We start from the raw sequence: 21,275 nt of genomic DNA on the forward strand, positions 1-21,275 counted from the left end.
CTGAGAGGAAAACCTTATTTTTTTTTGTTTTGTTTTTTCTGTGTTTTTTTTATAAGTATATACATGTATTTTATTTTTAATTTTTTTTTCCTTTTCATTTTTTGAAACGCAGGTTAACTCTGACAATCTAAATGCACCTAAGGATATGAGAAAGTGCTAAGCCAATTGATTTCTGAGTAGCATTGAGTGGGTCAGCATGAAAACTCGCTTATTCACTTTAGCACACGCCTCACAGTATATGTACTGTACTATACTGAAAATTTTTATAACTACAATTTTAAATAAAAAATAAAACTCAAAGCAACCGCAAAGAGAATGTACAACTATGTTATGCATAGCACATTGCCTGTTCTAAGGGGAAGCATGTGAGCGTCTCAGTTTATACAAAAAGCAGGACGTTAACTATATAGTTCTCAGTGCATCCTGAGGAAGGCTGCCTTGCCTTCAGCTTTTTTGAAAATTTATTATAAGCTAGATGCTAATCAGAAAATATTTTGTATTTTTTTAAAATTTCTTTCATACATGGTAAAGACTTATTTTATTATTTCCCCAAATAGTGGTTTAAGCATCATACAAAGTTAAATTTCAGTAGCATACAGATATTTATGATTTTTGTATGAAAAATGTAAGGAAATTTGTTCAAAACCTATGGTTATACTCATTTTTTTTACCACAAACATATTTATAAACGAAAATGTAGCATCACCATAAACAGCTGAAGCTAGACTATCTACAGACAAAATTAGCAACAAATCTGATGCACTGTAAATTCAAGTCCTCAGGACAACAAAAGTGATTAAGCAAGACCTCATCAAGTAACAATGTTAATGCCATTTACAAAGGAAAAAAACCGATACAAAACATTCAAAACCTGAACATCACTTGGCATGTAAGGGGAAAAATAAATCAAATTAGCTGAAAGGTTCATAAACACAAGGTCTTATTTACATTACACAAAGCTCAGGTGTTAGCCTTGAACGTAACTTTCAAAATACCATCAAATATATCCAACTCAGATCACTTTTGCCGATTTGCTGCAGTACAAATCATGTGCAACGTCTTTTTTTTTCCTTAAGACAAAACAATTCTTCAAACAATACTGCAAGTACATCACTAAACACCATGAGCTCTATCTGAAGGGATTTCTTTAGGAAGAACAGATTTTTTTCCCCCATCTCTTGGTAATTTAAATTTTCTTGCTTGCTCTTATATATTCTTTTGTAAATTTTTTTATTTGTTTCAAAATCACAAATCAAGGTGAGCCACCTATCACAGAATAACCAGGATGATCAGACGCTCCACTGGTGATTACAAAAATGAAACCAGCAGTGTTTCTCCCACTGATTCTACTCCTTTCATACAAAGATCTCAAAAGTATTCTCTACATCATAAATCTTTCTAAATTTCCCAACCGCTGCAAATTTCCTGGTAAATTTTAAAAGCTCACTAGGTGTCATATGAAGAGATTTCTCAAAGTATTCAAGTCAAAATATTTGTTCCAGGACCAGTAAAAAGTTTCTCCAAATTTTCTTTTTTATAAAAATAGATGCTTTTTTTAAACCCACATCAAAGAGGCTCTTATCTCTTTGGCAAGGTACTGCTTTACGAAAAGTTCTCCAGTATTCTTACAATAAGCGTTTATAATGTAGCCCCCCCCTTCCCCAACCCAAATCATAATTATAAAATAAATACTGTTTTTAACTTTATAAATAAAAATGTAAACTTCAAAATACTTTTCTTAAACAGACACAACAGCAATGCTTTAAATGTAAACCAAACACAAAGCTAATCAGAGAAAGAAAGGATAAAAGGGGGGGAAAGACAACCAACTAAAGAACTACAACACAAAGCCTCAGTAATATTTACTCACAGGTTCAAGGCAGTTATGTTTAAAATTAAAAAAAGGAAGAAGAAAAAAAGAAGAAATGTCTTCCCTTTGCTGAAACACTTTAAAAGGTCCACCTTCTTCAAAGAAGGCAATAGAATGCAGTGTGACAGGTAAAAACCCTGTACCTCTTGTCCATATTCAAACATAAAAGATATTTAAGAAGTTTTAATTCAAATACTAGCAATAAAAAATCTCACATATTTCTTAGGATGCTAAGTAGTCATTTATCCCCATCTCAACACTGACTTACAAAGACATTTACTAATGTATAAAGTTTCTCTTAACTTGCCTTTGTTGTATAGTTTTCATATATAAATGGACTGAGGACAAGAGCTCATTAGGCTTTGTGCGTTTTGTTTGTCTTAAAGGAGACCTGCAGTACTCTGTCTCCCAGACGGTATCCATTGAGGCTAGCTATCGCCATGGCAGCCTCATCATAGTTTGTCATAGTCACAAATCCAAAACCTTTGCATTTATTGGTGTTAAAATCACGGATGACCTTCACGTTGGTGACAGCTCCAAAGGGCCCAAACATTTGCCACAGGATACTCTCATCTGCGTCAGGAGCCAGGTTGTACACAAAAATACACCACCCTGTTCCTGGGTGCCCAGGGATATTAATTCCAGCCAAACTGGTCATTCCATCAATGGTCATTGGAGAAAACCTACTAAACAAAATAGGAAACACACACACACAAACAAAATAAAAACAGAGGTTGGTTATAGCCACGGACTGCTTTCTCCTCCCTTTTCTATCCCATGAGTTTCAGCAATCCCCTTTCCCCAACAAATATAATACAACTATTTGATGTTTAACCGAGTTGTGTGTGTGGCTTGCAGGAACATGCTATACTATCAAGATATTAATAACTTATGAAATGCCAACATGTGCTCTATTGAATATTAACCATAACAGCAAAAAAATATATTTAGAACTGGCTTCATGATTTAAGCAGGACTGGGGGAGAAGGAAACCAACACATACGTAAACATGCTGTAACGTCGCAATGCAACATGAAACAAAGAATGGGTTTTTAAAAGACCAGGTGGCATCCAGTGGTATAAAAACGTTCCCTGAGTCAACTGTGCTTCAAGAAGCAGCTTTTCTTTAGGTTGTACATGCAAAAGAAAACCCAACACAAACTTATGAGGGGTGTTATGTATCACTCCCAAAAAATCAAAACAACTAATCAATTGTGGGAAGGGATTATGAGTATCATGAACCTCTATCATTACCTCTTTACTCCATAAGCCATATTGAGCAGATTGTCCAACCTGCAAAACACACATTTAGCAAACTTCAGTTTTTAAAATTTCCCCGATGTTCAAGAAAGTTGGGCTTGTTACTGCCATCTTCCGAGGGGATAGTTGTACATTAAGTAAAAGTGAGGTCTCAAAGTAGAGTGGGTTTTTTCATATTCATGAGAAAATGGGACCCCACTGTCTTGAGATGCTAACACTTTCAAGTGATATGGTTATATGGTTTATCTCTACATAGGCCGGTTTCCTCTGAAGGGTTAATGCTGGGGGCCTCTCTGAGGAAATGAGGAAGCTTCCTTCCCCCTCAATGCTCTGAGAGAGTTCACAATTAGGTTCTCCCATGTGTCATGTAAGTTCTAAGTGCTGTACATGTAGAGCTGTGTTTTATATCATTGCCTTTAATTTTTAAAACTACTGATTTCTGAGGGTCCTATGGCACACAGAGGTCACACAGTGGCTTTTGCCCAAGGTCACCATGGCTAGGGATTGATCGGTCAAGATTCAAAATCTGTCATCTTCAAAATTCCAAAATTTCCCTTTAACCTCTCAACTTTGGAAGACTTTCAAGCTCTCCGAAGCAAAGATAAGTAATTACATGTGCAAAGAACTTTACAGATGATATCTCCTAGGCCTCCCATTTCTCAACTGTACTCCGATAAAGCCCAGAACAGGAAAGATGACACTCTGTCCCAGTAAGCAACAGAGCTGGGGATTCAGATTTGATCCCAACACTGCCCTGCACCATGCCTCAGGAAGCATCTAACTGAGCTGTCAGAGCCAAGCAGAAGCAATTAGGCCAACTTGAGTGTGAAATCCTTAACATTTTTAACTTAAGGTGGTTGGCACTTCTCCCATTTCAAAAATGATGTTTTCCAATACTTAATTCTTGCTTTATCGGTGTCAAAGAGACCACCCCGATGTTCCATATTTCCACAATGCTTACCCATTAATCACACCTATCTAGAAGAGGAGGTGGATATATTTAATACACAGCTCATGTAACCACCTTCAATGGCCACTCCAGGAATCAGTAAGGCACAACTTTTTCTTTTAATGACCTTGGAAGATCCATTTGAAAAAAAGTCTGAACCTTACTGTCTGACCTCTGTAACAAAGTCAGGGGGAGCAGACCATAAAAACCCAATTCCCTTCAGCTTTATTTAAGTCAAAAGCATAACAACAGAAAAACAATACATTTTTTGGACTTTTGGAACTGAAAAGAAAGTTGTCTTCCCACAACCCTGCCCTCAATCTCCACAGGGCATTTTGAACCAGAGAGGTTGACACAGTAGAAAACATAAGGAAACTGAACAAATCACAATGACCAAGGGTGCACATTTGTCAGCATGGGCCTGGGCCTGACACCCTCTTAAAGAGTAGGGACATGTTTCATCCCTCACTCTACCAACACCAAATCTAGAGGGTGGGCCTGATCACAGGAACTATATAACAAAGATCTGTTGGCTAAATAAATGGAATTAAAGTTGCCAAAAGGCAACCAGCAAATAATCCTCATCTACAATGAAATCTGCCAGGAGGAGGGTGGGTTAGAATTTCTGCGCGAGGGGCTTTGTCTTCTGCAGAGGTCCCGGCATGGTCACAGACACCATGCCTTCAAACTCAAAGAGTGTAGATCCCAAGAACAGATGTGTTTGGATCTCTACTTCTGGGATGACCACCCTCAGAGTATTACCTGATTTGGGAAAAATTCCAAAAATGACTGGAATGACCAATACAGAATGCACTTAACCTGGGCTACCTATTTAACAGGGCAGCATTTCGAGTCTCTTTCCAAGCGTGAAGGCCCAGAATGAAACAGGACCTTAATAGTTCACTTAAAATTGAGCTGGCACCACCTACACCTGTTATTTGGGCTCGGAAAAAGACTGTCTGTCATGCTTTACCACAGTAAGCAACAGATTTAGAACAGCAATCAAAAGTCCAGAGGCAGAATCTGTGGAACAAGTGTTACATTTTTTTTCCAGGCAGAGTAGGAACAAAACTTGCCTGAGAGTCTTCCTCTTTCCCCAACCCTCCGCCAGAGTCCCCAGACAGACAGGAGGCTTTTACTGGTACAGCAGGACTTCTGGGGACTTTATGGGGACGTCATTCATGTGTGCCTTACTCATGCAGTCCTAAGTCATATCACGTTCCCCAATGATTCTTCACTCATCTTCCACTTAAAAGAGAAAATTGTGGCCTTTGGAATTTATTCCAAGTCCTCTATCCTTTCTCTGGCCCCTGCTCCATCCCCTGAGGGAAGCCTACCTCAGAGGCTGTTCCTTCTAATAGTTTCCCATATTCTCAGGGTCATACATCCATGCTTTCCAGGAGCAGAGAAAGAAGTGGGCACTCAACATGGGCACATCTACATGTCTAGAAGTTGGTCACCTGCCAAGTAGACAGCTACAAGAGAAAGTGGCGCAGTGACTCACACACCAACCCCACGGTTAGACGCTTCACTACTTGTGTATCTCAGCTGGGTCTACCCACAGTTCAAGGACTGCCAACTTTTACCTAAGGCCCTTTGAAAATAGAAATCTATATTAAAACAGGGAGCAAGCTACAGCCTCCAGTGACCAGAGGGTGTCTGTGGATGGTGATATTCTCACCAAAACCAAACGCACTGCCATGGAGTCAATTGATTAACAGTGGCTCTACAGGACAGGACAGAACTGCCCCGAGTTTGAGGCTGCAACTTTATGGGGATAGAAAGTATTATCTTTCTCCTAATGGTAATGTAGTAGGGTCTGGATACTGAGTTTTAAACCACCCATAAAAATAAGCTTTAATATTTAAAAAGGATCCCCGGTGGTGCGCTGGTTAATCAACAGACGGCTAGCCTAAAGGTTGCCAGTTGGACCCCATCAGCAACATGGAGGAGCGAGGTCGCCGTTGGCATCCAGAGAAGATGACAGCCTTAGAAACCCGAAGGGGCACTTCTGCCCTTTAAAGTCAAGGTAAGTCAGAATCAAATGAACAGCTTTTCTTCTTCCCCCAAAACCTTTACAAAGATGCCTTATCCCTGATAACATATGTACCACCCAGTACCCTGACTCAGTCCTGAGGGAACACAGGATTCTTCCCAGCGGAGGTAGATGGTGGCTCCCTTTGCCTGGACACACTTTATAATCACAGATTAAGTGGACATAAAGGATTTGTTTGAAAAAACTAGTTCTTATTTTCTGTTTTTAAATTATGGTTAATATGTACAAGAGGGTTTTAAAACACCTGTGGAAAATATAATGAAAATAAGATGGAATTTTTCCACGAACTTTTTGAAGCTCCCATAAATGTAGGTAACATGAATGGATAACTTAACTTCAATGAAAGGAACTCTCACTTGAAGATCAAGTAGCTTAAAATGATTCCTAAGGAAGGGAGGAAAAGCTGAAGTGAAGACCAGCAGGAGAAGCTCTGTCCCTTTTTTTTTTTTTCATTTCTCCTACTCCTAGCACAAGCTACATTATGAGGTTAAAGATTAGATACTGTCTGATGTGTCGTTAGACAAAAATCTCAATATTATAACTTTATGAACCTTGCTTTAAAGGTATGGTTTTTATTATGATAGTATGGATATGAAATAGACAGCCAGCAACTATGGAAATGAGAGGGACATTTGATATACTATTTAGTTTTGTCTTATCTCTATCATGTATGCTTCATTATAGTTCGTGAATGAAAGCATGTAATGAAATTGCAATCTGGTTGTAATTTATACACACACATACATGTTGGTGTTAGGTGTTGTAGAGTCTATTCTAATAGCAATGTCATAAACAAAGAAAAATAACTTCCCCAATCCTCTACTGTCCTCACAATCCTTGCTATGTCTGAGCTCAATGTTGCAGACACTGTAGTCAATCCAGCTAGTTGAGGGTCCTCCTCATTTTTACCAAGTACAATGCCCTTTCTCAGGGACTGGTCTCTCCTGATAATAAGTCCAAGTCCCGATGACAAAGTCTTTCCATCCTCCACTCTAAGGAGTACTCCAAATATTTCTTCCAAGACACATTTGTTGTTCTGGATGTCCACGGCAAATTCAGTATTATTTGCAGCTCCATTATTCAGAGGCATCTATTCTTCTTCTGGTCTTCCTTATTCGCTGGCCAGTTTTTTGTACACCGAAGTTGCTGCTGCTGTTAGGTATCATTGAGTCAGTCCCAACTCATACAGTAACAAAACACGCTCCAGACCTGAGCTACTCTCACAGTTGTTATGTGTGAGGCCAGCGCTTTGTGGTCACTGTGTCATTCCATCTCCTGTCAGTCTGTCTCTGTTTTGCTTTGTTTTTAACGGACCTTCTACTATACCAAGCACTATGTCTTTTCCAAGAGATTGATCTTCCCTGATAACATATTCAAAAGTCTGTGAGACAAAGTCTTGCTATCTTTGGTTCTAAAGGAGCATTCTGGCTGTACTACTTCCAAGACAGACTTGTTTGTTATTCTGGTGAGTCATGCATGGTACTTTCAATCTTCTTCAGCAGCATCACAATCCAAATGCATCTATTATTTGATCTTCCTTATTCATTGACCAACTCACATGAATATGTTATCTGAGGTAATTCAAAATACCATGGGGCTTGGGTCAGGCATACCTAATGCTCAAGGAAATATCTTTGCTTTTTAAAAAAAAATATCTTTGCTTTTTAACATGTTAGAATTCTTTTGCACAAGATTTGCCCAATGCAATAATGTCATTTGATTTCTTCACTGGTGCTTCCAAAGGCATTGATTGTGGACCAACTAAAGTGGAATCCTTGAAAATTTCAATCATCTCCACTTATCACAATGCTGCTTATTGATCTGGTAGTGAAGATTTTTTCATTTTAATGTGTATTCCATTTACTGAAAGCTGTAGTCTTTGATCTTGGTCAGTAAATGCTTTCACCAAGTAAGGTTGGATCATTTGTATGTCACAGGTTGTTAACAAGTCTTCCTCCAATATTGATGTCGCATTTGTCTTCTTATAGTTCAGTGTCTCAGGTTATTTGCTGAGTATGCATAACTCTCACGCCTGTTCTCAAACACTCAGTTCCTTTTTCTGTGTGAATGAGTACCTCTTGTGCTATGAATAGGTTCTGGAGAAGCAGTTAAGTGTCCTAGAATTCCCATCTGTGATACCTAGGATTTTGGTCAACTTGGCTGGGCCAAGATCCTCAGTAGCTTTTCAGTAAGGCCTCCTAACATAAATTCAACCTGATGTTTCCTTGGGGGTGTGCCTATCTGATATCCATAAAAGAGACAAGAGCAATGAAAGCTCTCTTTCTCTTCCTGCTCGCCTGAATCCTGTATTTGGTTCCTTAGAACTTAGGCCTGCGACCTGCCATGTTGCCCATCAATATAATGGGCCCAGTAGACTATGCCCCCACCAGCCTGTGATCTTCTTCTCGCCTCTGGTTTCCCCAGCACCACCATTGCAATGAATCAGGAAGGGCCTCCAGCTTAGCATCCGACCTAACGCCATGAACTGGACAGACTTTCTGTTATGCAGCTCTGTGGGCCACACTCTTTATATTAACTTCTTTCTAATACATATGTGTGTGTCACTACTTTATTTTCTCTAGGAAACACAGCCTAACACACCATGCTTTGCAATGTTATTATCACAGTCTAATGTTTTCGTACAGTCAATAAAACGCAAAACATCTCTCTGGTATTTCAGCGTACATCTAGCTAAAATCAAAAATAATATCCCTCATTCCCTTTTCAGACTCCATCTAGAATTTCTGCTGGTTCCCAGCTAATGTACCCTTTACAGGCATTTATACAGTCACCTTAAGCAAAATTTTACATATGTGATATTAGTATTATTCAATACTTTCTGCATTCTGTTGGGTCACCTTTCTTTCAGATGGCTCTCCTTCAGGTAGCTGTCTTCCAAGTTCGTGGCATAGATGAATTAGTGCTTTCAGGACTGCGTCTATTTGCTGAAACATCTCAGTGGCAATTCCATCAATTCCTAGAGTCTTTTTTTCCCCTTTGCAAATGCCCACAGAATCCTACAATATTGAATTTGAGGTTCAAATACCGTCTGTAGTTCTTTCAGCTTGAGAAAGGCTAAATGTGTTCTATTGTGATTTTCTAATTCCAAGTCATTGTACATTTCATTGTAACACTTTACTTTTTCCTTCCTGAGCTGTGTTTTGAAATCTTCCGTCAAGCTCTTGTACTTCCAACACTCCTTTCATTTACTTTACCCTACTATATACTCAACAGTAAATACTGGAGTTTCTTCTGGACACCATTGTTCTTTTCTTTCTTTCCTGTCTTTTTAAATGATCATTTGCTTTCTTCAAGTGTGATTTCCTTGATGTCATCACACAACTTATCAGATCTTTGGTTATTAATATTCAGTGTGTGGAATCAATTCTTGAGATGGTCTCTAAATTCAGTTGGGATGTACCCAAAGTAGTATTTTCATGTGAGCAGTTCTGAGTTTGTTCAGCTTCAACTTGACCTTGCATGTGAATAACTGACCCTCTGTTCTGCAGTTGTCTCTTAGTCTTGTTCTGCCTGGTATATTAAGTCCCTTCATTGTCTTTTTCTCCAGATGTAGTAAGTTTGACAGCTGTGTATTCTCTCTGTCAAGGTCCATATGTAGAGAACCCAGTTAGAGTTGTTGAAAAGGTATACTTCTAATGAACAGGCCATTGGTCTTGCAAAATTCTAGTTAAGCTCTTCGCCAGCATCATTTCTCTCACCAACGTCTTATTTTCCAACCACTGATCCTTTTGTTTCTATCTTACACCTTCCTATGCCAGTCATTAATCCATCTTGATTCAGTTTAATTTCAGACAGCAGAGGTTGGCAAAAACCTTTTAATTCCTCCCCCCCCCCCCTTTGGCTTTAGTTGATGATAATGATTAGAAATGTTCTTTTTGACAATGAGCCTGTTGCCATCCCTCTGCAATTTGTCATCCCAGCTTAGTGAACCATATGAATGCCCAATACTAAATGGCCAATAACCAATCTAGTTCAGAGCACACGTCTAAGATACAGATCACTGTGTGTTCCATTTCTCTCTTGATGATTCTCGCATTTCAATTAATGGATGTCTGCAGATGTTTCTTTTCGAGTCATAGCGCATAAGCCAATGAACGCTGTGAAAGCTTTACTCTGTTCATGTCATTAAGGTTGACGCTAAGGAGGTAGGGTTCCCATTTGTCTTTTGAGTGCCTGTCCACCTGGGACGCTCAAACAACTGTCCAACTGCTATTCATAAGGCTTTCACCTGCTATTTCTTTAGAAGTAGATCAGCAGGTCCTTCTGTCCTAGATTGGGAGCTCCACTGAAACCTTCCTGGTATTTGAAATATACAAAAAAAAAAAAAAAAAAAAGTAAGAAATATACCATAACCACCTCCAGCATCACCAAAACATGTCAGAACCACAATAAGACAAACTGACAGAAAGAAGTGGGTACATTTACACACACTGTGGGTACATGAGCCCTTCTTCCTATGTCTCAGAATACTTTAAGCAATATAATGGAAAGAAGCACCCATTAGGAAGGCATTCTCATTTAAGAACTATAAATACAGGAACATGGAAGAAATCTAATTTTCAAACCGCCTAACTGACAAGACGATGGGAGGCTTCAAAGGGAACTATAATTTCAATTAAAGTCAGAGAGAAAAACATAAAGATAAGCAAATAAAACTAATGCCTACAATCATTTGCTCTCAAAACCTCTCCAGAGCTGAGACAAAGACCTTCTTCGAAATTAATCATAACAAGCTTATCAACTTACCCTTATCCAATTAGATGGTATCATCTGTCCTCTAAGAGAGAAAATTTATTCAGGAAGAGTGATACCACTTTCTTCTAAAAGGAAATCGTGATAATATAGCCAGCACAGGACCCAAATGCAACTGAAGTGATTTAAAAGGCGTCCTTAAAAATGCATAAAGGCTCCTAGTTCCGACATAAAGACTCCTAGTTCAGACACACAGGTCATTAGACTAAGTCATTAGACTAATTCTATACAATTAAAGCTGCTGCACAAGGAAGAAACATTAAAATGTCTGGTTGAATGTTTAATTCAGGTACTATGTTCCAAGAATAAACTGAGAGCTTGACTTATACTATCCATCCACCTAAGGCTTGGCTTATTTTAAAACTGTAGTAAATTAAATACACATGAGGTTGGAAGTGCCAAGATAAAATAATTCATTTTCTAATTAGTCACCGGTGTTGATTAAGCCTTAAACTTTGCAAACCCACTTTTAAACTTATTACATAGTTTTAATATTTTGGACTTAAAAGAAATATTGTAGTTCATGAGTATTAAAAAAGACCCCTGATTGTAATACTAAGGACTTGTATTCTCTAATCTCTTTCAATTCCCAAAGTACTATGAGAACAACACTACAACCAGGATTTACTGGAAGGAGACAAATCCAAGGTTAAGACACAGACAACTATGGAAAAACTTTGTCTAAGAGCCTAGACTTGAACTACAGAAAAGGGCAAATTACCAACAAACCAGTCCTTAATTCACAAGTTTTATGAGGTAAAAGAAGGAAAGTTCAACCTTAAAGAAACAAGTTAAAATGGATCATAGGAATAAAGTCTCTCAATTAAAACACCCCATGTCTTGAGGAAACATCTTCATAGATCTGTCTAGTTCACATTTTATTAGTCAGGGACTGTGGACTAGAAAGTGGGGGTGGTAGAACCAACAGGTAGGGCATTAAAGGGTAAATAAAAATCTCAGTTTTCCTAAAAACAAAGTGGCCCTTCCAACTAGCTGACTTGACTTCCTTTTCCCACAATGTTTAATCTAGGAGTGGAGAAAGGAAGAATTTCCAAGTTAATGGTAACGTGTGGTACACAACACAAAAGCACAAAATGGACACAAGATTTAAAAAGATACTAAATCTGGCCAATAGAACAGCCTGCAAACTTTACCCAGCCAAAAATGAAAAGTACAGTGTGGGTGGGAACGAGGGTATGTCATGGAGAGTGTGGACCCAGCTTCCACTCTACTCTGATTTCTGATTCACATCAGTGCTTTGCCATCTCAGGAACTATGCGTTCCCCTGGAGACCCTACCTTATCTTCCTCGGAATTCAACAGTGTTTCTAATGACAGTGCTTTAATAACTGTCATCAACAAAAACAGATCAGAAAACATACAAAATAACCAATAACTTAAACTAGTGTAACTACTTAAAGAGTCGTGGTGGCATAATAGCTAAGCATACAACTGCTAACTTTAAGTTCAGTGGTTCAAACCCACCGGTGAGAAAAAAGATCTATTTGCTCCTGTGATGATCACAGCCCAGGAAACCCTAAGGGGCAGTTCTTCGCTATCACACAGGGTGGTTGCGAGTCTGAACCGACTCAACAGTGCACAACAACAACAAAACCAGTATTAAATACTCTATATCAGGCGTCCTCAAACTATGGCCCATGGGCCAGCAGCCCACCGAGGGCATTTATCCAGCCCACCTCGTGTTTTTGCTCCGTTTTTTGGTGTTTTTTTTAACTTAAACATACGATATGTGCAGTGTGCACAGGAAATTGTTCATAGGTTTTTGTTTTTTTTAACTGTAGTCCGGCCCTCCAACGGGTCTGAGGGACAGTGAACTGGCCCCCTGTTTAAAACGTTTGAGGACTCCTGCTCTACATCATCAAAGTTAGCAGGCACTTGATACACTTTAAAGAAGAATTTCCTGTTAGGATCAGTATGTCTTTTCTAGGCCCCGTAGAGCTCTGAAATTACCTAGGTTGGCCAAATAGGAAACATTTGTAGAAATTCTCCATGATTGTCTGTGCTACACTTGCGAGATATATTTACTTTAAAAGACAGAGGGGGTCAAAAAACAAAGAGCTACAGAGGAAATTGACCGGCAGAGCTGAACACACCACTCTGTAGGCTTTTTCTCCACAAGGGAAAGCACAAAGCAGGTAAATGCCTTCTGCAGCCATATCTCCATTACCATCAACCTAAGTCAACTTCCACCAATGCTTTCTTCTTCCCAAATTCAAGCAGACCGTCAAGAGCACAAATGTCAGTTAATAGGGCACCCAGTCATCCCATTCAAAATGTAGCACCCGTCCTACCAGGGCAGACAGCCACTGCAATAGAAATTTACATGAGATTATGGTCAATTTTTTCCTCAGATTCAAATGATGACGGACTATATTCCAAAAGGAGACAGTTGACAAAAGTCACCCTGGTGGTGCTGGGAGGGGAGCATGGGATTTAAGTTAGGGAGCAGTTGACTCCTCAGTTTTATTAGGCTACATCTGTGATTCTAATTTTGCAGGTATTCTGCCACAGAATTAAATACAATAGATAGGCACTTGCAATAATAGTATTAAAAATGGCATGGGGGATAGATACTATTATGGCTGCATAATACCATGTGGACAAACAAGATTTTAAAATGTCCTGGAAGATAAAAACAGAGGGACTGACTTGTGAAACCAGAAGCTGTGTGCATTATTCTCTTAAAATGATTGTTCTTTTAAGAGGTTTTTGATAAATAACTTCTTGGCTTGGTGACTCTTCTAGGACTAGAATAAAGCCTGAACAGTAAGAACACCTGTACTTGTTCATGAGCTGGAACAGCCTCTCTGGACCAAACAGGCACTGTACCACTATCCAGAGTAAAAGGGGCCATAAACACTACACACAGGCGGATCCAGGCTGCCACCGTTTCCCTACATACACTCCAGAAGATAAGAATGCCTTTTACAATTTTAAAGAGTTGGGTATTTTTTAAAAGAGGAAAAGAACAGACAAAAAAAATCCTCAAAACCAAATATGGAACAGTGACTATGGACTACAAAATCTAACATTTTTACTCTTGTGCTTTTACAGAGGACACTTGCTGGACTATAAAAAAATAAAGATGAAAAAAAGGAGAGAAGAGCCCATTTTTAGAAAACTTAATTTATATACAGAGGTTACTTATACATCTTTAGAGGTTTAAGTATTATAAAACTAAAAGGGCTCTTTCTAAAAATTGGAACATAAAATACAACCAAAAAAAAGGAGGGGAAACTGGATGCCCAAAGATAGTGAAGATGACCCTGGCATTTTGTGGGCCAGGGCTTCTCAACATCAGCCCTCAGTGTGGGGAATGAAGAGCGGCTAACCTTGGGGCTATTCTGCCCAACGCAGAAGGCCCAATAGCCTCCCTGCTCTTTAACCACATCTGATGGCAGTAGCACCCCCACCCCCACGAGGTTATGCCAACACAAATGACTGCAGGAATTGTCAATAGCACCCAGAGGAGCACAATCACAGCCAGTTGAAGACCACAGCTAAAGGTTATTGTCCTTTGGCTCTAACCTTCATAATTAGTGGAAGGCACTATTTCCCACAATGGTTTTCTGTGTCCATTAAAAAAGAAAACAAGCAAACACAGTTATTTTCAAAGAAGAAAATAAAACATCCTCAGGGAATCTGTCTGTGCTGGGAAGTTATGTGCAGAGAGTTGTCTCTGAGTTTAATAGCGGGACACAAAAACTACACCAGACTTACCTGAAACGCTGTGCCTGCTGAGCTAGTGGCCCTGGATACCTTCTGTTGGGAGACTGGTACAGCTGAGAGAGGATGGCCTGATTGGTTTTTTGGCTTGGATTATTAGCAAACTTTACAGTGATTGGTTCTGTGGCACCTGGAGGTTTCTGACCATTTAGGCCTTTGATAGCTTCTTCTGCCTCAATCCGCTTGTCGAATCGAATAAACCCTACACCTCTTGAGATGCCTATGGTAGATTTGGGTGGGAAAGAGGAAGGGGAAGAAAAGAAAGGATAGATTAATTTTTCCTTCCCAAGCACATGCTTTCATCCACATATAGCTTTTGCAAAAAAAACTTACACCAGGAGGAAAGTTTATCTTAATTCACTAGCAATTCTGTCACCAAGCCCAAGTTCCATTTATCAAATTTTTCTACTGGATAAACAGCTCAGAAATGAGGGACACAGGAGCGCTTCCTTTTATGAGGGAGAACAGGACCAGGCATTTGCTAAAAAGTTATGCTAATATATGCAATACACTGTAGTTGAGACATACATTAGCTAAAATTTTAAATAACAAATTCAGCTTAATATCAGAGAAGATACAGGCCAATTAAGAAAAATGATGGAAGAGATTTTTCTGATTCCCTGAAGCTCTTCCACTCCTCCCCCTACTAATCCTCTATTAGAAGTACACTCTACCTCCTTTTCATTTACTATCCCATTATTCAACATTTCACATTTTTAATAGTAAAAAATCTACTATCTGACTTTTGCACATTTACAACACATCCAGTAGTAGTAACAAATGTCAACGTTCGAGGTGAGAATAACGCTGGCTACGATGGTTAACCTGGTGTCAATTTAACTAGGCTATGTTCCCAGGGGTTTGGCAGTTATGCAATATGCAATCACTCTCCATTTTGCATAATGCCAATTTCACACCTGGTCTTTGGTACCTAACCATGTTAAGCGAGTAGAGAGTGTACATGGAGTAAAAAAAAGGTAAAATGGGCCTATTTTAAAGAAATTATCAAAGAATCCTGGCCTTAGCATTACTCCTGACTGTGCACTGACACTCCCTGTCCCGCACTAACTGGGAAAGCAGAGGGTTGGCCAATGGTCTTTCAGGCGCTAAGAAATATTAGCAGGAAACATTTATTAAACATTATTAAACACATTATGTTTAATCAGCTTGAACAGAGCAGTTGAGGTGGCCACCAATTGTAGGGAGGTATTTTCTAAACAAGCAAACTGGTATTAGTATGACTAGTATGGGCCTAAAGGCTAGAAAGGCCTAGAGCAGTGGTTCACAACCTTCCTAATGGCACGACCCTTTAATACAGTTCCTCATGTTGTGGTGACCCCCCAACCACAAAATGATTTTCGTTGCTACTTCATCACTGTAATTTTGCTAATGTTATGAATCTGGCAACCCCTATGAAAGGGTCATTTGACTCCCAAGGGGTTGCGACTCACAGGTTGATAGCCGCTGGCCTAGAGGTTCAGACAGAGTATGTCAATGAAGAAGAAAAGGGTTAACCAGAGGGAGGTATGCTTAGAAAAGGCATGCGACCATGCTTATAGAAACTTAAAGAAATAAAATCTACTTGCTTTACAGTTTATACTGTTTAAATTCTACAGTTTAGGATTTAACCTAAGGTAGATAAATTTACTTTACATATGCTTATCTCAGACCTCTTTATCATTTTGTCTTTCCTATTTCCAGGCTAAATAGGAGCCCTGGTATCATGTGGTGGTTATTTATGGGGCTGCGATCTGCATATTCAGCAGTTCAACACCAGTAGCGGCTACAAGGGAGCAAGACTGGGCTTTCTACTCCCATCCAGTTTCCTCTCAGCCTCGGAGACCACAGGGGTTGTTATGAGTCAGTGGTTGTCAGTGAGTTTGGAGCTTTTTTAATTTATGGGCTATGCATGCAGGGTTTTGTTTTTGAAGGTAAAGCAAATAAATTCATTTTGAAAATCATGAGTATAAAGATGAACAGAGGAGTGATGGGAAATACACCCTGCTAGTGGGGCGGTCCAGTAAGCCCTGAACTGCTACTCCCAGGATGGTTTTAGAAAAAGAGCCTCTCACTCACTCTCTGCTAACAAGTCAATGCTGACTCATAGCAATCCTATAGGATAGGGCAGAACTGCCCTTGTGGGTTTCTAAGACCACGACTGTTTATGGGAGAAAGCCTTGTCTTTCACCTGTGGCGCAGCTGGTGGTTCTGTACTGCCTCAGAAGCCACACATATTATCAATATGAGTCAGAATCAACTGGGTGGCAATGGATTTGGTCTTCTTGTGCACCATCCCCAACACCCCTGCCCTGGCCCTTAACTAGCTCCTAATGACCTAATGGGACTAACCCTTGGGACTTCACAGTTCCATTAGGAAAGCATTAGAGCAGCAATGAAATGGTCTCTGCATTTCATGTAAGCATCTACAGAGTGGTCCTCAAACTTGAGTGTGCACATCAGAATAGCCTGATGGACTTGGTAACTCATCCAAGCCCCAAAGATTGCTGAGCAGGCCTGGGGTGGGGCGGGGCCCAGGAAACTGTCTGTCTAGCAAAGCCCCAGGATGAACAGGAGGATGCTGCCTACTCAGGAGCACATTTGAGAACCATTGACTTACCGGAGAGGGGAGGTGATGTGCTAAATCCATTTGGGGCCTAAGCATTAGGGGTGGCTTCTGGTTATGAGTTGACTTCCAGTGTCACAGGTAAACTCCACTGTCACCAAATTCCCATTTTAAAAACAATAGCAAAAAAGTGTGATGGATATAGACAAAACCAAAGGGTACTGTTGTGCTCTACACGACTTCATCTGAATTGCTGTATCTCATTTACTATTAAACCACATAAGCAGTCTATGTTCCAACACAGTGACAGCTTAAAGAGGATTAGGAAATAGCTAATATGGCGAAGAAAAATGTTTTATTAACGCTCACTTGCCTATAAATGTTCTGTACATCAAAGCCAACAGGTCATTCGCACAGCATGTATATATTTTATGGTGTATGTTTGTGTGTGTAAACCCAGAACTCTAGGAGGGGACGTGCCTCTGAAGCCAATTATTAGAGAGCTGAAGCACTACTTCTGATCAAGTTTAAGTCGATGGAACCGATTTTCACATGAAGAATTAAAAACTTGGCCTGACTTTTTAATTCTGTGGTTGTGCTTTCTCTAAACTTTCAGAAATTATAATACACTATTTTAAAAAGAAGAGGATAAGAGAAAATAGAACACAAAAAAGAAAAAAAACCTACCTACTTTTTAAAACTCCACAAACTATATATAAATGTAGCTGGTCTGAAAGATGGTTTAATGGGTGATATTTGTTCCTCCTTGCCATGTGCTTATATTTTCTAAGTGCTTTAAAATGAACTTGTATTGCTTTTTATAATAAAAATACATAATACAGATACAGGCACTTCATTTTTCAAAACCATATTCAAATCTATATTGCTAGCTTTCCTTAATGAAAACTTTAGCCAAAGGCATCCTCAACATGTATAATTTTTAATAAGTATATTAGTCTTCTCATTTCAGTTTTGTTACAAGTTACATTAGGCATACAACAAATTTTTAACATTCAAGATTTCATATTCTTACACATGTCTAGACATCACGGCATGGGCCTGGGAAGCAGCCGTAACAGCAATTACCAGTTTGCATGTAGTGTAATCCTTCCTCGGAGAACCAGCTGCCTAGTGCTGCATTAACCTCTGCTTTTTTTTACAAAGTAAGATTGTTTCTTGGTACTTTATAAGGAAGATGGGGGCTATTTTCACGCCACGGCTTGGCAATGAAGATTACAGCATCTGTAAATTTATTACAAGCCATGAAACAGGCTTCAAACCTGCACCTTCAGGGTAGAAATGACTCAAGCTTACTCACTACACTCCACAATCTATTTTTGTCCATGCATATTTATGAACAATTCCAGTAGAAAATTGCATTTTCTGGCCCACGTACACCTTTGATGTGTTCTAGAGCCAAGATAGTCGCATCAGAAGGCAGAATATTTCACCAGCTGCCTGCTGGATAGAGCAAAGGCCTGGCCAGAGCGGCTGCCTACTTACCAGTGACCTGGTCAACAAGAATACGGGAAGTAATAATGCGTCCGTATTGTGAAAAAAGCTGTTCCAGCTCCTTCTGGGTCATTGTCTTCGGAAGTCCACTGACATATAAATTTGCATCTCTGATAGATGCTGAACTGGGGCGAGCATAGGAAACCTGGAAAAGGGACACAACGTGAGACATGTAGGCACTTGATTTCCTCTGTTGAGACACTCATGGGCTGCCTAGAGGTTAGGAGCACCCAGCCAGTGAAATCAGGGCAAGCCAAGCTCCACCTTCTGGGTGAAATTCAAGGCAAGTGAGAAATGTTATTCCCTGGGGGAAGTGGAGAGAGTGCTTACACTAGTGTTGTTTTCACAACAGGTCTATGACGCACATACCTCAGGCTACTCCTGGAACCCAATTCTCTTTAGTGACATCAACCCCCTAACTCAGGACTTCTATCTCAGTCATTCTAAGCTTTGTTTCTGCCAGCTGCCTTGGAATAAGATATCTCCTGGTGTCTCCGTGCACAATGGGATCAGGCCACTGGGATCCACAAAGTGGATTCACTGGCTGATTTTCACCATTAGATTTCCAAGGTTTTCGTCTTAATTGTAAGCTTAACAATTCTAAATTCATCAGACACGTGTCTGTGACCCATTTTCCACCCTCTTCCATTTCTAGGGGGTAGTAATACCTAAATCTGATAATTTTTAAGTGCATTTTTTTAAAATTTAAAACAATGTTCTACTGCCACTGAACTCCCAGAAACTTGAAGAAGCAAATGAGGTATAGCCCACACTATCCTTGTCTCTTGTCTGCAAGTCTTTTTCGCCTTGATTCTCAAAAGGCCTTACGTCTTCATTGACTTGACCTGTCATTTTTATGTACCTTCCCACCTTCCCTTTTCACATATAGTGTCCACAATCCTGCGAGATAAAAGTCAAAGTAAGTCTCTCTGTGTTTATAATCATTCTTTATGTAGTAAACTCCATGAGAGATAAACTCTATCTCATTCATCTTTGTAGCATCAATATCTACTTAATTTATGGCATGAGATAGATGCTAGAATATTTGCTGGCAAAAGGCTATTCAATAGGTGTACCGGTGGGGTAGTGCGGAGTGGAGACCCAAAGCCCATTGGAGATCCCCTTGCAGAGGGGTCTCAGGGAGGAGAAAAGCCAGTCAGGGTGCGATGTAACAACGATGAAAAATACAACTTTCCTTTAGTTCCCAAATGTTTCCTCCCCGCTCCCACTACCATGACTCAAATTCAACGCTGCAAGTCTGGCTTGACCAGAGGATGTACACTAGTACAGATGGGAACTGAAAATACAGGGAATCCAGGACGGATGAGCCCTACAGGACCAGTGGTGTGAATGGCGAAACAGAGAGGGTAGAGGGAGAGTGGGTAGGAAAGAGGGAACCGATTGCAAGGAACTATAAGTGACCTCCTCCCTGGGGGGCTGACAACAGAAAAGTGGGTGAATGGAGACGTCGGACAGGGCAAGATATAACAAAATAACAATTTATAAACTATCAAGGGGTCATGAGGGAGGGGGGAGTGGGGAGGGAGGGGAAAAATGAGGACCTAATGCCGGGGGTTTAAGTGGAGAGAAAATGTTTTGAGAATGATGAGGGCAATGAATGTGCAAATGCGCTTTACACAATTGATGTGTGTATGGATTGTGATAAGAGTTGTATGAGCCCCTAATAAAATGATTTAAAAAAATACGTGTACCGGAACACAGTATTTATAAGGGACAGTTTACTAAGATATCTAGATCTCTTCGACTAACCAATCAGCAGCTCTTTGACTGTAACCTACCTCTGTCAGTTCTCAGTTAACTCCCAGTCTCATGAGCTCCCCCAACCACATTCCTTTTAACTATAAACAATCGCTACAGGACTAGCCAGCTACAGGGACAGAAATCCCATTATACATCAAATCATCCAAGTCATTCATAGAAAGGGCCAATGAGTATGAGTCTGTGACTGACTTTCATGACGCAGTGATTACTTCTGCCTGCTCATTTTACCCATTCCTCCCCACTTTTAACTCACTTAATTGTGTATTTTTACTAATTCTAATTTACCGTATATACTCAAGTATAAGCTGACCCAAATATCAGCTGAGGCACCAAATTTTACCACAAAAACGGCATTAAAAATGTGCTGAAAAACTCAGCTTATATACGAGTATATACGGTACACTAATATTTTAATAGCTTTTTGGTATGATACACCACATATTATCTCCATGGTTTGAACTCTGCTCCCAGCTATCTGCAGGAAATTCTTTTAAAGAGGTAAAACTCACGTTTAATTTAATCAGCCCGTCCATTAAACAAAGAAATGCACACCTGTTGTTTCAAATTTTTATTTGGAAATTGTATTCAAATTGTACTGTCCTATAGAAACAAACATTTTGAAAACGTGTTGGGCAAAACTATTCACATCAAAGTTTTTCTCCTTAAACCTAGCACTTCAAGACAATGAAGCTGAGATAATTTAAATGTAAGTGAAACATAAGAAATGAAAGATATTTTCATTGCCAAAATAATTTCAATAGAAC

The 21,275-nt window shown here is 39.6% G+C and overlaps 1 protein-coding gene across 8 annotated transcripts in view; it reads right to left on the reverse strand.

Annotated features, from left to right (window-relative positions):
- Positions 1-670: 670 nt before the first annotated feature.
- Positions 671-21,275, reverse strand: part of ELAVL2 (ELAV like RNA binding protein 2) — a 178,905-nt gene continuing 158,300 nt past the window's right edge. For 4 of the 8 annotated variants that reach the window (XM_030885374.2, XM_030885369.2, XM_030885366.2 and 1 more), the window contains 4 exons: positions 18,721-18,874; positions 14,649-14,874; positions 3,125-3,163; positions 671-2,556 (listed from right to left, as the gene is read on the reverse strand). In XM_030885374.2, the coding sequence (XP_030741234.1) occupies positions 2,226-2,556; positions 3,125-3,163; positions 14,649-14,874; positions 18,721-18,874 (750 nt within the window). In that variant the 3' untranslated portion in view covers positions 671-2,225. The remainder of the gene's footprint in view (positions 2,557-3,124; positions 3,164-14,648; positions 14,875-18,720; positions 18,875-21,275) is intronic. The other 4 variants (XM_030885370.2, XM_030885368.2, XM_030885372.2 and 1 more) reach the window with 3 other exon arrangements.

This window comes from Echinops telfairi, unplaced genomic scaffold, assembly GCF_000313985.2.
Source record: "Echinops telfairi isolate 266 unplaced genomic scaffold, ASM31398v2 ScPeMD7_25;HRSCAF=90, whole genome shotgun sequence".
NCBI classification, from domain to species: domain Eukaryota; kingdom Metazoa; phylum Chordata; class Mammalia; order Afrosoricida; family Tenrecidae; genus Echinops; species Echinops telfairi.